A 15,650-nucleotide genomic window follows, 5' to 3' on the forward strand; every position below is an offset into this window, starting at 1 on the left:
AATAAGCAGAAAAAAAATAATTTTTCTTTAATTCGGAAAATACGGAAATGGCATAAAACCCTGAGAATAGTTGAAGTATTTACAAGTTGTACCAGCGTATAACTCATCCGCCCCGATCCGACCCGTTTGTATGGGCAAATCAATTGAACCGAATCGTCTAACCGTGTAACCATACTAACCAACCGAACCAATCCCTCAAAACCAAACCAATCCCTCAAAACCAAACCAAATATGTCGGTTTTAGTAAACCCTCTCAATGTATTTCGAGATCCAATTTGTCGAAATTTTATAACTCATTTCTCCCCTCTTTTTCCTCTTTTTCTTTCCTCACGAACGAAAAGAAGAACCCTAGTTTCCAAAATCGAGCTTGATTCGGTGAGAATCGGGATAGAATCCGGTGAAATCTATCCGATTGCGATGGTGGTTGAAACGCGACGGTGTAAGAGGAAGGAGAATCCAACGGAGGAAGAGGCTCCGAGAGTGAAGTTTGCAAAGACGGGCTCCGGAGAAAATGTGGAGAAGACGACGACGGAGGAGAGTGAAACGAAGGCGGTGGAGATTGTTGAATCGACGGCAAAGACGACGGATGTCTCGATGGAGAAGACGAAGACGACGGATGTCTCGATGAAGAAGAAGAGAAAGGACTCGACGGAAAATACGGCGGAGATGACGGAGCCGATTAATGTGGCTGCAGAAGCTACTCCGACGACACTGAACAAAGGTCCTGGAGATGAAGAGAATGAGGAAACCGCTTCTGGAGATGAAGAGAATGAGGAAACCGCTTCTGGAGATGAAGTGAATGAGAAAACCGCTTCTGGAGATGAAGAAAATGAGGGTTCCGAAGAAGAACAAGAAAAACCAGATGGAGAGAAGGAGAGTTCTAACGAGGAGAATGAAGATTCTGAAGAAGAACCTCCAGATGGAGAGAACGAAGTGAATGCACGTTCGGAAGAAGAATAAGCAAATGGAGAAGGAGAAGAGGAAGCAAACGAGAATGGGAATCCATCTGAACCTCAAGTAACAAATTATCAATGAGTTTGAATTTAAGTCGTAACATATGATTAGGGAGAGCTAGTAAATCGAGTGGGTTAATGTTAGTAATACTAGGAGAACTATTGGAAAAACTGTCAGTTTTGGTACAACATAGGAAAACTGAAATTTTGTAAACCGAACCGTGGTATTACTTTGATATGCGTTAGTATAACTTTTGAATAACTTGAGTATAACTTTAGTATAACTTTGGTATAACTTGCAGGATTTGGATGGAAATGAGGCACCCGAGGCAATCAAACCAACCAGAATGTTCTTCACGCCATCTGAGTACAAGAAAAAAATAAAGCTAGGGATGAGGTGCATGATAGCTAGCGCGATTAAGACGCTAACCAATTTGAAACCGAAGCTGTCTAACGCGGAGTGGAACTGGTTCACGGAGCATCCTCAATTCAGACACATTTTCCACATGAAAAGCGAGAACAACCACAGGGTTCAGGGAATGTGGATGTTGTTGCTGCGTACTGCCGGTTGCGAGAGGCGGAGAGAAGTGTGGTTCATTGTGAATGGCGATGCCATCCGTTATGGGCTGAGGGAACACGGTTTGATATCTGGGCTATTCTGCCACAACTATCCTCTCGACTACAAAAAGCTTGGTGGGACGAAGTTCGTTGATCGAAATTTCAAGGAAGGAGAACTTAGAAGGTTGGAGGATGTTAAGAAGAAGCTGGTGAACATGGGACCCCACAAAGATAGACTGAAGATGGCGGTTCTATTCTTCTTAGCTTCTATTGTTTGCACGCAAACGAAGGTTGGACACAAGGCTAATGCTGTGTTGGAGGTGTTCCAGAGTGCAGTGGATGATCTTGACTTGTGCAAGTCCTTTCCATGGGGTAGATTCTCCTATGGATTACATGCTGAAGGGGATCTCTCACACAATGAAGCATTTTGGAGGGGTGGTGAAAGAGAATACATTATGGTCGCTTCCAGGTTTCTGTGTTCCACTAGAGGTATGCAAAATCAAATTAATGACTTGATTGCTATTGTTATTTACTGATGGTATTTTATAAATGTTGTGTTTAACATCTTCTTGCATTCATGGCAATTCCTAAGCTAGGAATGGCGTTCAGAGAACCTGTTGAAGGAGCTGATGTCAACTGCCCGAGGATGTGCAAGTCACTCATTCAAACGAAATGGAATGACAGGGGTGTCACTTTCGGCGATAAACAAGGAATTGTCTAACACAACCGTAAGTTTACCTGTGAACTAAAGTAGAACTAGAGTAATACTGTGGTACAACTAGGGTAGGATTAAAGTAAAACTATGGTAGAACTATGGTAGAACTAGATAGGGAACTATGGTAGAACTAAGGTAGGACTAGACATGGAACTATGGTAGAACTTAGGTAGGACTAGATAGGGAACTATGGTAGAACTAAGGTAGGACTAGAAACGGAACAATGGTCTCACTAAGGTAGGCGTGTGTTGCTATGTTTCAAAATTAATTGTGTTTGTGACAGGATATCGACAGCATCATCCCCACCAGAACTCCACAAGAAGAAAGGTTCTTGGATGACATTTTGGAAGATGAAGACGATGTTGATGAATCTGATTTATCTGTGGACAGTTGGGAGAAGTGTCTGGATGCAGGCTATAAGGTCTTTTTCAAGACATGCACGACGAGGATGTAGCTGCACGCGAAAAACAGATAGAAGCGAGTGAAGCTGCAGCAGGGGATGGAATAGAAGTATGTGAGCAGTCGATTCAACTGGGAGATGTTATGCAGTTGCTGAAAAGAACGATGAAAGTGATGAGGATAGTTGACAAGAAGGTTGACCAATTGGATGGGAGATTGACCCTGCTTGAGGAGTTTGTCAAGGAAGCACAAGCTAAAGCAGCAGAAGAAGAAGCACCAGCATAAGGGAAAGCAAAGAAACATAAACGCATGAAGAAGTGAAGTAGAGTGAAGAACTTGCTTGGTGTGTTAGAACTTTGTTTTATGTTTTTTATGAAGTAGACAAACGATGTCTTTTGATGTGTTTTTTGTTTGTGATGTGGATTTAGAACTTTTAACTATGTTATGACTATATATGCTATCTTTGTTGTGGATGCTTTTACTTTTATTGTGTAGGTCAAGTGAGAGCTAGTAAAAGTCTAGGAGAGTACCAATTGATAAAGTCTAGGAAATTAGTTTAAGAGAGTACCTATTGATAAAGTCTAGGAAATTATTTTATTAAAATAATGGTTGATGATGAAAGTCTAAACATAGAATACCAATTGATAAACATAAGAGTGCTTAACATAAGATTGCTTCACATAACATAAGTTTGAGCATAACATAAGATTGAACACATAAACTTACACAAGTCTTAACAAACAAAGACTTGTATTAACCGAAATAATAAAAATAGATAGGTAGGGAAGAAAAGGTTCTTAGCATATGAACTCAGAACTTGTGAGGTCGAGAATCTCATGGACGGGAGGTCGAGGTAATAAGCCTCTTAAGCTTAGCAATCTCTTCAGCCAACTCTTTCACTTCCCCCCTTAGGCGTTCCATTTCTTGTTGAACACCAAAAGCCCATGGCTGACGAAAGTGCAACCCATCGTCCTGCACAGTTTCAACCAGAGTGTAAGTCAGTTTCACCATAACACAGTTTTACCCATAGGATAACTCAATTTCACCCAGAGATACCCAGAGTATAACACAGTTTCACCCAGAGTATAACACAATTTCACCCAGAGTATTACAGAGTTTCAGCCAGGGATACCCAGAGTATAACCAGATATCTCTAAGTATTACGGAATTTCAATCAGTATATCTCAGTTTCCCTTAGTTTTACAACGAAGACAAAGATAAGCGGAAATTACCTCATAATTCTTGCAGGTGAAGTACCTACTCCCAGGCAAGGTATCAAAATCTGATTTGTACTTCGGAGTTGGAGAAACATTCATCATTATTTCACCACCGCATAGGCAACGGGTAGGAATTCCATATTGGGCATCGCAAACTAACCCTAACATGTGGTAGTGTTTCTCCAGCTTCTTCATCTCTTCATACGGATGAGTCATGTTCAGTAAAGGGCAAAGAGTAAAACCGTGGATCTTCAGAGAATATAGAAAGAGAATGGATAAAGAGAGAGTGTATGAATGGTGAGAGAGAGTAGAGAGAGAGAGTGCTTGGGAAGTGAAAAAGTGTCTGGGAAAAGAGAGGAAAAGACGAGACGAGACCAGATAAAAGAGAAGAGGGAATCTACTTTTTGACCCAAATAATTGAAAATTTTAGCTTTTTTCGTTTAGGCGCAAAAATAATTTTTATTCTCCCTCCGAAATATTTGCTCTTAGTTATACTGAAGTGTCTGGTTTTACCAATTTTCTTCATAGTTCTACTTTTCGTGATTTCAACATTTTTTAGTTTTACGTCTAATTTAAATTTGTAAAGAAAGTTTTACTTGTTATTTTTCTGCATTACCATGTAAGCATAAATGATTAGTGCAATAATATCTTTGAAATCATGAAAACTATAGAATACTTCTTTATAAGCTGATCTTATTAACAAAGTGCTATTGGAAAGACTATATACAATGCATATCTTCACTGATCTATTTCTCATGAAACGATGAGTTTTTTTCTTATGAGGTTTGTAAATATTTGTTATCTGCTATATCATTTTTGGTGAATGTGTTTCTGTATTAAGACTTATGTAGTTCGGATTGTTTCGAATTATGCCAATTTCTATCATAGTTACACCTTGTTATACTAGTTTTCCACGGTTTTCCAATATATCTCTTAAACATAGGTTCCAAAACACTTAGCCATAACTGCCAAAACGGTTAAACAGAGGTTGTAAAACAAACACTTAAACTTAGAGACTACATGGTAAGATCGCTTAAACATAGAATTCTTCAAACTTTCTAACAATTTCATCTTCATTTTGTATCTTCTCCAAATTCCTTCTCAGTTCTGCAATTGTTTCGTTTAACTGCGCAATTACTCTACTCTTTTATCGGATCTCATCCCGGGCTTCAATCAAAGCTCGTTTTTGCCATAATGTTCCGTCCTCTTCATCAAACCATGCGAAGAACTTGCATCCATTTTTCTCCTGCCATAATTTCAATTGTAAAGTTATTTTCCCATCAGAATTGCTAGTTCTATAATCAGATAGGATACCTTAAAACGCTGATAACCATAAAATCGTCGCCCTGAGTTCTTGTCTGTCCAATCTTGTGTTATGGCTGCCTCCAAGCCACAGAAACACAATTTCCGACCAGAATTTTGCCTTCTCCTTGACGATCCCGAACCATCTCCTTGCATCTTCACTATTTTGTACCGAGAAGGAGAAGAGTCGAGAGAGAGAGAGAGAGAGAGTAGGGAGAGAGAGTGAGAGAGAGGAGATCGAATCGAATGAAAAGGTGAACAAGAAGCAGTATTTATTTCATTTATTAGAGGTTTAAAGGAGAAAATCCGGGTCGATTCCACAAAAGATATACTTAGTTTTACCAATGTTTTCAAAATAAGCAAAAGCAACATACGAAAAGCAACGTACCAAAACCAAACAACACAAGAGCCATAAAATCCAAACAAAAGATCTAGTTTGATTCATTGGAATTACTACTACGCATTCCAAACAACAGCTAATTGAAACCGAAATTGTGCCTTGGTCGTCTTATGTTTTGTGTCCTTTTACGTCGTTCCCCAACAGATGGATTCCTCTTATTCTTTTTCCTTCCCTTCCTCTTGAGGCGATCTGGAGGTATGATATGAAGCTTTTTGATGTGATCTGGTACATTCCATTCAGACCTGTCCGGCACAGAATAAATGGTCTTGTAATAAGCTAATGCCCAAAGTTCCGTCCAGAAATATTTCGAGCACAACTCATGATACTCTATCCTGATATCACGTCGATGATCAGGAGCAGCTTCAACCTTAAGGAAATATAAGTAAGCAGCATGTCCGTGTAAACAAGGATACTTTTCATAATCATACACCTTGCAGGTACAACTCTTCGCTATCAAGTTCACAACATAATTCTTCCCATTATCAGTGTCGGTTACCTCGTACTCAAGCTCATAACTATTAAACTCACGCACTGGTATTTTCTCAGCTTTGCCCCATAGCTTATGCAAGTGAATCTCGACAAGAGGAACCAGTTTGGTATCAATCGACCAAGCCACAGAGTCCTTCCGATGTTCATTAAACCAGTCAGAAAACTTTTTGATGATTGTATCCAACAATGGTATTAAAGCATACCTCCTGACGTCCAGAAACACACTGTTCATTGACTCCACACTATTGCTAGTGTCCAAGTTGTATCTGACACCTGGGAAATGAACCCGAGCCATGTGCTTTTATCAGTATGCTCCTCCAAATACTTGTACGCTGGAAGAAATCTCACCTTACAAGATGCGTAAGCAGACACGAACTCCGCCAACGTGTAACACCTAGCCAACTCCATAAATCTCCATCCGACTACGGCTTTGGTTGTGTTACAAGCATGCCCTCTCACATTCTGAGACAAATGCCATATACAATGGCCATGGTGAGATTGTGAAAACACATTAGCTACAGCCGCGATGAGGCTCTGGTTTCTATCGCTCATAAAAACTAATTCAGAAGAGTCTGGTATAGCATTTTTGAGCATCTCGAAAAACCATGTCCAACTAGCATTATTGTCACCGTCGAGTACACCAATCGCAAGCGGATAATGGTGACGATTAGGATCTTGAGCTTTAGCAAATACTAGTACACCACCATATCCATTCTTCAAAAATGTGGCATCCACAACTATCACCTTCCTCATGGCTGAAAAACCTTCAATACAAGCTCCCAGAGCTATGAAGAGGTACTTGAACTTATTTGCCTCATCCAACTTCACTCCTGTTTTTGTTCCCGAATTGACCCGCTCTAACATGTACAAGTAGCTATATAGCATCTTGTAGCTCTCTTCCGAACCACCACACAACTCATAAATAGCTAGATTTTTCCCTCTCAAGGCTGTGGAGTAGGATATTGTTACACCAAGTTTTAACTTTATAAGATTCATGATATCTTTCGGAACAGGAGTACTCAGTTTTCCAGGATATTCCTCATTCAGAAAAGTTGCAACTAATTCTGCTAAGCCTTTCCTCTTGATGTTGCTGCTTTTACTTTGATTAGACCGAGAGCATGTATGCACACCCGTGTACCTCCTAACAGAAAAAAAATTCAGTCTGTGGAATCCTTGCAGCTCGTAAACCCCACTTACAGGTTGCTTCAAAACATTTTAACACCAATCGTCTCCGGTCCGACTTTTTGATAACATAAAGAAAGCATTCACCAAATGCAGCTCTATCGACCACCTCTTGAAGTGCTTTCTTACTTGGAAACTCCTGATACTTAAACACACCCAAACCGTCTTCCCAATCCTCTATAACCTGACTAGCTTTTTTTTATAGGTAGCTGCTCAACATACTTATCTGCACCCATATCCATCTCACATGCGGTGTTCGTCTCTGCTGCAGTGTCCGTCTCAGCTGTTGTGTCCGTTTCAGCTGTGGTGTCTGTTTCCGCTGCAGTGTCTGTCTCCGCTGCGGTGTCCGTATCCATAAAATCATTCTCTGCATCTATCAGCTCCTTCTGTTGATTTGCTTGACCATTTTCTACATACAGAGTTAAGGACCTATGTCCGATTTCATCATAAACATCATCATTTCCCTGCAACACTTCGTAGTTCATACCAAACAAACTTATGCCCACTCTCGACACCTTCTCTAACTGATTTGATCTACTCGTCTCCTCCACTAACAAAAGAGATCTACGGTTGTTTTTATCAACGGTTGTTAGGAAACCAAACAGATCATCACCATCACGAATAATTTGTTGTTCTTCAGATCCATACACCATCGGCATGCACTTCAATGCCAGTTTTACCTTACTTTCATCCAACGCAAGCTTTTTATACAACTTTTCTTCTAGCATTGCCAAACTTATATCCTCCACTGTTGTCTTCAAGGTTACACAAGAGATCTCCCCTTTGAATTTGAAATAGACGCTCACATATTTCATCATTGTATCATGCAAGAACAAAAGAATAAAGTTTTAGTTATACCCGTAGTTCTTAGTTCTACCAAGTTGGCTACAGTTTTACCAAGTTTTACCTACTCTACAACAATTATCAGTTCTACTTGTTATACCTAGTTATACAAAGTAATGCTTAATGCTTAAACAAGAACTCAAATGTATGTACGATTGATTGATCGGAGAGATCTCCGTGCAAAGCTATTCACAATTGAGACAATTCACACACCCCCATGCATAACAATTTCATATACAAATCAACCAAATCATCCCAGAATCAATGCCATTTTAACACTTTCAATTACAAACCCTAAATCCAATTTCTATCTTGCCCTCTCTTGCTGCTCGCTGAGGAGAGAATAACTAACCTGCATTACGACCTCTCTGAATGAATGCTAGCCGGTGGAAACGTTGCGGTCCGATGGCGTCGCCGGAGTAGCTATCGACGTCGACAACAGAGTAGCTGGGAGGGAGCTGCAAACCAGAGACAATAACGAGCTTCTCGAGAGGATGAGGAGCTGCGAGCTGGAGCTTTCCTCGAGCTGCGGGATAACAATTTTTTTTCTTTTAATTTTTGATATTTTTTTCTTCTGAATTCCAATTGAATTCGGTTTCAATTGAATTGAATTCTCAAGTACAAACCGTCGACCGAAACCCAGACCAAACCAGATAACTCAACCCATACGCCCCAAATTCGATTTTTTTTTTCAACCCTCGAAGGACATTTCCGTCATTTCACGCCGACTTAATGAAAAAGGACATAGGCGATTATGGAGTCCATAGGAGATTTTGCTTATCACATCAAGGTGCGTCAGATGCGTTGACTCGATTAAAAGTAGAATAACTTTATTTTTAGTCACGAGACCTATCAAGCCTAGAGGTTCAACAATGTGAGTTCATATAAAGTTGATTTTTCACCATTTCTGTCATTATGTGTTTGATTTCTTCCCTTTCAATTTTAACATCGGTTGCTTGGCCTTGAAATCGAGCAATTGGCTACAAAGTTATCAAATAAAAGAAAATACATGGATAAGTAACAGACGAACAGTTATTCATAAAGCCTAGCTTTCTTACAATTAGGAAAAAACAGACGCCACTTCAGGGAAAAAAAAACATGTTTTATAATTATAGTTTATGAGGGCAATGCAGAACAATTTCCTTTAGCACCAGCAGTCAGAAGCAAAGCAGCTTCACGCCAAGCATTCCTGACGCAAAGAGTAAAGATTGGTGGTTTGACATACCTGAAGTCAAATATAAAAAAAGAGTTGCTTCTTCCATGGATATTATGTTCAGTCTCCCAAGTCAAGAAGTGCTTCATATGAAAGTCTTCTTCAATTGCGGTTTAGAATATTTGGGAAAGCAGTTCCAGGATTAGAGTTTAGTCATAAATTCTTCTTATACGAGAATGAAGTAATCAAAGAAGAGAGAAAAAAGATTACTAACCCCATGACATCATAAATTGCAAAAGCCTCAGTATCATAGCCCAACTTCTCACCATTATGAAAAGTAAGAAAATAAAATTCTCTTAAACACTATAAAGACTAGGTGATGATATACAAACCTCTAAATCATCCACTCCCACAGTTTTAAGGTCACTATCCAACATGCGTTCACTATACATTGGTTGTCCCTGTGGAGTTTATGTAGAGGTAAATAGGCTTTTCCTCGTCTTCATACTGAAGGTAAAGAAACTCGGCGAGTATCAACTCAGTGACTGAAGGCACCAGAGACATTCCCAACTATACAATTCGGTTTTTGAACAAATACAATGCCAAATCAGGAGGAGGCTGTTCGTGTGCACTTCCTTTTGAAAAAAGGTATAACCTGTTGAAGTAAGGAGCACATTCAAAAGAGACACGAGAACAACTAAAAGCTCACCAAACGTAAAATAGATCAACACAAATGGCAATCAAACTGCGATAGGTAAGACAAAAGACTATATGATGAACATAGCAGCATTCAAATGCCAAATAAAACAGAGCCATTGATGCATATACAAGTGACACATACAAGTAAGCGAAACCTCTACCAAATACTGAACTTCTTTCTCACTAGGCAATCGCATATCACATAGTTTCTAATAAAAAGAGCATCATCGTTCAAGATTCATAATCAAACATCTATCTAAACATGTAGAATCTCTGATCAATCAAACAAATGAAAGGCCTGAACATTCTTCCCGTTGCATATATCTAATCGCTCTAATCTATCGGCTCGGTTGCACGAGCCATCACTACCACGGCAACACAAAAGATCAGCTACAGCCACGAAGACCTCGAATTCGAAAATCCTAACAGTATAGACCTTCGTAATCGAGAAACGATATGAAACATACGCATTACCACAGTGACAACTCCGCGCTTGGGCTTAGAATTGAGCAGATTTAACGGATTACGCGATTCCGAAAAAAGCTTGGAGCCACAGAAGTCGCTAGAGATGTTTCCTCCGCTATATGGGGAGAGTAAGCCATTCGAGAGAGAGAGAAGCTCTGAGAGACGAAGATGACGAACATCTCACTTTATATCGAGACGGGATTATCGCTGACGTACGAGCTCGAAGTGTTGTGAAGCTCCTCGCAGTCGCAGTCGCAGTCGCTGCTGCTACCTCCATTTTTGCAGAGACAGTCGCCTAGACACAGAAACGATAACGACGATCGGTGTCAAATCGGGCTACATAGCAGACTTAATGGGCTTAACATATTCAAACAATTGGCCCAATATTTTGACTCTCACTGGACCGGTCTCGATTTTTAGATGAAACCGAAATAAACCCGGTAATTAGCTGAGCCGACAAGTCTGGAATACTTTTAATCGGTTTTAACATACCAGTTTTTCCGACTATGCTGCTACATCTCTAGGTATGTTCCTCTAGAAAGTCACACAACAGAGCTTAACGGACAAGCAACCACTACATGAGACTCCTGGGGTATGATTGTTTATGACTTTTACTGTTATGGCTTTTAAAGTAATGACTTTAGAAAATATTTGGATGCGACTTTTGTGACTTTGGCTTTACAATAAGAATAATAGTTTTTAAAATCTCAAATTCTACCTTTTAAAGAAAGTAAAGCAACAAGAAGAAAAAATGAGAAGTTAGGCTTTAGGTGGCTTTAAGGGGTTTGAGAAATTGTAGGAAAGAAAAAGTGTGATCGGTAAAATATTTGGTGTTAGAGATTTTAGGTCATTTTAAAGTCTTCAAAGTCTTCAAAGCCTAATCCCCAATCAGAGCCCTGGTGAGGTAAGTATGCAAAGATCACTCCACAAAACTAAAAACTCAAATGCATAACCATGAACCGTAGATTTTTTATAAGGAAAAATTATTGTTACCTATACAAATAATACACCATCACAACATAACCACATTTAGACAAAATAATGTATTAAAAACAATATATGACAATGAGGGTAATTGGTTGAGTTTTAACTCTGTACTTTAGCTTTATTTCTTTTTAAATCACTAAATTTTACTAATCATGTTGTAACTTTATTTTTAAAAGTTAAAACCTACATCAAGTTTCTATTAATTTTTATAAATCATGCTTTAACTTTATTTTTTAAGCTACAACAAAAAAAAATAAAGCAAATTTGTTTCTTATGTATTTTAGGCAAAAGAAACCTACATCTTCTTTTCATAAGATGTAGAATACGTAAAACAAAAAAGAAAGATTTACACTCTAGGACACTTTCCTTATTTTTATTTACACGGTACGACACTTTGTTCTACACACACACTTTACCTAACAACTTGTCTTCTATCTAGTTACTTTCCTAACTAACATTTCCCCAATTTCGTTACAGATCAAGTACAAAGCTTCTTCTCCATGTTTCTTCTGACAGGATTTATCCCTAGCCTTTGATCTCTCTTTATTTCCAAAGGCTGAAATTTAATATCATAGATCTAGACAAGACACTTACCCTTCTTTGCACATCGACCGTTAGATCATCCTTTTATTATCGACGGCTTAGATCATTTCCAAAGTTTCACCATCTTCCCTCATTCTGTTCTCTACGGTGAGTTAACTCCTTCATTCCTCATTACCCTGTAAATTAACAAGATAATCAACTGCGAAATCAGCACATCAAACCTTACTTTTGTCTATGTCTTTCACGTTATATCCAACTAAATAAAGATTTCGCTAATTTGTTGCAGGCAACCACCATGGCCGACCACTGTATGGTCATTGCCGGAGAATGGAAGACCTCCGACGACGGCAGTTGAAACTTCTCCATCGACAAACACCAAATGTCGAGGATCGTGACGCTTAGCCCCTCCATGACGTTGGTAGAACTGCAGAACAATGTGTTCAAGGAGTTCTTTGCTAACACCCAAGCACGCCCACCAGCCTCTTTGAGCTACTGGCCTCCAAACTCTAAAGAACTGGCAACGGGGATCTCAACCCCACCGGTCATGCTCACACACGATGGGTATGTTTCTTACTTCTTCCGTCATTTCGAGTTACACAAGGGCATGAACTTGTTTGTCACGTTCAACCATCAGTCGGACCCAATCAATACGAGTCAAGTAGCTGAAAATCTTTTCCCATTCACCACTCCCAAACAGCCTATCACCAAACCCCTATCTCCTCAACCGTTATTCCGGTCCCCGTCCCCCTGCATCCGGACTTTCCCCGCCTTCTATCGCCGCATCAAAAATCCCCGAATTTTCCCTTTTCCCTGATGATGATTTACTTGGAGGCAGCCCTTCTAAGCCATCTAACACAACCACCAGCCCTCACTCAGCTCCTTCCAAGATCCGACGTTTCTCACTTATTGATGAAACGGTTCTTTGTAGCGACGATATGCTAGAAGAGATGTTTAAAGCAGACTCCGACAACATCCCCGGTAGTTGGCAGACAGAAGCTGAGGAGGAGGAGGTTATCGGCCCTGACAGTCCCCTTCCTCCCGGTTTTGAAGAAGTTCAACCACGCGGTTATGACCACGACTTTTGGGACCCTTTGATTGCGAAACATCTCGGCGGATCTGATGCGGAACAGGTGATTGATGGCATCGATGTTCCTAAACTGCTCCATACATTATCCACAAAGGTGATGCGTTTAACCACACTGTTACACCACCCGGAGAGCAACCAACCAACTGGAAGCCTGATCCAGAAGATCCTACCTCACATCATCACAGTTTCCCCCATGTATACCCTAATCCGATGGACACACGCACACCTCAATCAGTTCCCTCAACTACCACACAGCATCGGAAGTATCCACATGGACAGCCCACAACATGTTCAGCCGGAGTACAACGCCAGTATAATCCACATGGACAACCTACCTACACCCCCAACGGTGTACATAAGTCCAGTACTCCACATGTAAACTCCACGCCGTCCACGCGTGCACCCCCAGCCCGTTCCAACAAATCCCCCCAAGTCCCCCCTTCGACTCCACCACTTCGCGAGACCAGGGCACTCTCAGAGATCAGCGATGAGGAATTTGACGTTCCACCACTCTTTGACGATCTTTCCTACGAAGCTGAGGATGTGCCCGACTTGCATTGGGAGGATAGCAGCGAGGAACCCTTTGTGGGGAAACTGTATGCAACTAAGCAGGATTGTCAAATTGGGCTTGCTATCTACGCAATCAAGGAGCAGTTCTACTTCAGGCAAACCCGAACCACTAGGCATTCCTTTATGCTTAGTTGCCATGATACTACTTGCGATTGACGCATACTAGCGAAGGAGCTAACCAACTGTGGTTACTACACCATCAAGAAGGCCCAGCTTGATCACACCTGCACCATCGAGACACGCAACCTGTATAGGAAGAAGGCCACATCCAAAGTCCTTGCTCCTGTCTATCGCTCTCGCTACAGCGATCCCACCAACGGACCTAAATCACTACAGCTTCAGCAGATGATATTGGAAGACCTTCGCATCTCCGCGTCCTACATGAAATGTCACATGGCAAAAGAGCAAGCTGTAAACAACACTGTTGGAAACACAGAGGATTCATTCCTAAACCTCGCCTCCTATTTCGAGAGGCTCAAAGCTACGAACCCAGGCACGGTTACTGCAATCGAAACCGAGCTTGACATAGAAGGTAACACACGTTTCCTCTATGGTTTCCTAGCTTTTGGTGCTTCGATACAGGGGTTCCGCCGGCTATGCAAGGTGCTCATTATTGACGGTACGCACCTATCGTGAAAATACAAGGGGGTTCTAATGACTGCTAGTGGCCAAGACGCAAACTTTCAAGTGTTCCCTATGGCTTTTGCTGTCGTCGATGGCGAAACTGAGGAAGCGTGGACCTGGTTCCTCACGAAGCTTGAAAGGATCATTCCTGACTCAAATACCCTCTCCATTATCTCAGATTGTCACTCTTCTATAATCAAAGCCAAGTGTGCTGTCTTCCCACATGCACATCATGGAGCCTGCATAGTCCACTTAATGCGTAACGTGGTCTCACGCTACAAGAACAAAGGTCTAGCCAGAATGGTGTGTGAGGCTGCATTCTCTTACCGGCGCAAAGATTTTGATCTCTGTTTCGCCAAAATCAGGCAAGCAAATGGAGAATGCGCCAACTACCTTGAGGGGATTGGGACTTCAAAGTGGTCTAGGACTTACATCCTTGGGAATGGTTACAACCTATTGACCAGGAACACCGCAGAGCAGCTCAACAATGCCTTTACCAAAGCTAGGTCTTCACCAGTCATTGAGCTATTCAGGTTTATCCAACGCATGTTGACTCGCTGGTTCTCTGCTAAAAGGACCAAATCAGCCAAGTGTCGGGGCTTTGTAACACCAGAGGTGGAGAAGGTTATGCAGACACATATTAGGCTCACCAAAGGCAGCAAGATAGCAAATATCACCACTTGAAGCTATAAGATAAGGGGCCTATTCGGCCATTCCAACACTGTTTCCTTAGAGAACAAAGTGTGTACCTGCCAGGTCTTCCAGAAGCTCATGATCTCTTGCGGCCATGCTCTCTTAGCTGCTGACTCCATAGGTCTCCCATATGTTCAGCTTTTTGGTGATTGCTACAAAACTCAGACATGGATTGACACATACGCTGGTGCCATTTACCCTGAATCCCCCCTAGGAGTCTTCCCCATTCCAGAAACCATTACTTCCGTCCTCATGTTCTCCCCTCAGACTCGACGATCCTCTGGACGGCCAAAGGACAAGCGTGTCGCATCAACCGGTGAAATCCCGGTAAAAATCTTATACTCTGCACTGTAAACTTCCTCTCTGTCTTTAGTAACACCTCTAACCCTTTTTGATTGCAGGCACCCAAGAAGAAAAAACTTGTCCCTAACAAATGTGGCCGATGCGGCGGAACAGGTCACAACAGGACCAATTGCGTTGTCCCAATCTGAATGCGGTTAATCCTATATCCACAGGTCTTGTCTGCTGGATAGCGAATTCACCGGTCATCACCCCTCTTTTTTTTTGGCTATTTTGGGCAAATTAACATGTAATCACTTTTGCACATGTTCACGCTTCTGCGTCTGCCTACCAACTTTTATTGAATCGCGGATTAGGGATAATTTTCAACTTCTACTTCGATCTCCACTGTCTTTTATAGGAAATTTAATCCATGTGTATTACACATTCAACGGTCACATGGCAATCTACAGGTTGTCCACATGGACAACA

The 15,650-nt window shown here is 41.2% G+C and overlaps 2 protein-coding genes and 1 long non-coding RNA gene across 3 annotated transcripts; 1 reads left to right on the plus strand and 2 right to left on the minus strand.

Annotated features, from left to right (window-relative positions):
- Window positions 1-2,462: 2,462 nt before the first annotated feature.
- LOC111209912 lies at window positions 2,463-5,329 on the minus strand. Its single transcript, XM_022709960.2, has 2 exons — window positions 3,858-5,329; window positions 2,463-3,597 (listed from the first exon to the last, which is right to left on the minus strand). Exons 1-2 carry the CDS (start codon window positions 4,056-4,058, stop codon window positions 3,460-3,462), a joined length of 339 nt encoding a protein of 112 aa, XP_022565681.1. The 5' UTR covers window positions 4,059-5,329; the 3' UTR covers window positions 2,463-3,459.
- Window positions 5,330-9,034: 3,705 nt separating this feature from the next.
- LOC111208627 lies at window positions 9,035-10,692 on the minus strand. The gene is made up of 2 exons (XR_002660524.2): window positions 10,385-10,692; window positions 9,035-9,866 (listed from the first exon to the last, which is right to left on the minus strand). It is a non-coding gene; the product is annotated as an uncharacterized LOC111208627 (long non-coding RNA).
- A 3,524-nt stretch (window positions 10,693-14,216) lies between these two features.
- Window positions 14,217-15,370, plus strand: LOC111208957. Its single transcript, XM_022708636.2, has 3 exons — window positions 14,217-14,810; window positions 14,943-15,206; window positions 15,281-15,370. The coding sequence occupies exons 1-3, from the start codon at window positions 14,217-14,219 to the stop codon at window positions 15,368-15,370; spliced, it is 948 nt and encodes a 315-aa protein (XP_022564357.2).
- Window positions 15,371-15,650: the final 280 nt, after the last annotated feature.

This window comes from Brassica napus, chromosome C8 (assembly GCF_020379485.1).
Source record: "Brassica napus cultivar Da-Ae chromosome C8, Da-Ae, whole genome shotgun sequence".
Lineage (NCBI taxonomy): Eukaryota > Viridiplantae > Streptophyta > Magnoliopsida > Brassicales > Brassicaceae > Brassica > Brassica napus.

Bases quoted from the DNA above. Each gene is read 5' to 3' on its own strand.
- LOC111209912 (XM_022709960.2), bottom strand. From the start codon at position 4,058: ATGACTCATCCGTATGAAGAGATGAAGAAGCTGGAGAAACACTACCAC. The intron at 3,598-3,857 runs GTAATTTCCGCT...GAAACTGTGCAG, and splicing joins TCACCTGCAAGAATTATGAG to GACGATGGGTTGCACTTTCG.
- LOC111208957 (XM_022708636.2), top strand. From the start codon at position 14,217: ATGACTGCTAGTGGCCAAGACGCAAACTTTCAAGTGTTCCCTATGGCT. The intron at 14,811-14,942 runs GTTATGCAGACA...TGTACCTGCCAG, and splicing joins TAACACCAGAGGTGGAGAAG to GTCTTCCAGAAGCTCATGAT. The intron at 15,207-15,280 runs GTAAAAATCTTA...TTTTGATTGCAG, and splicing joins CATCAACCGGTGAAATCCCG to GCACCCAAGAAGAAAAAACT.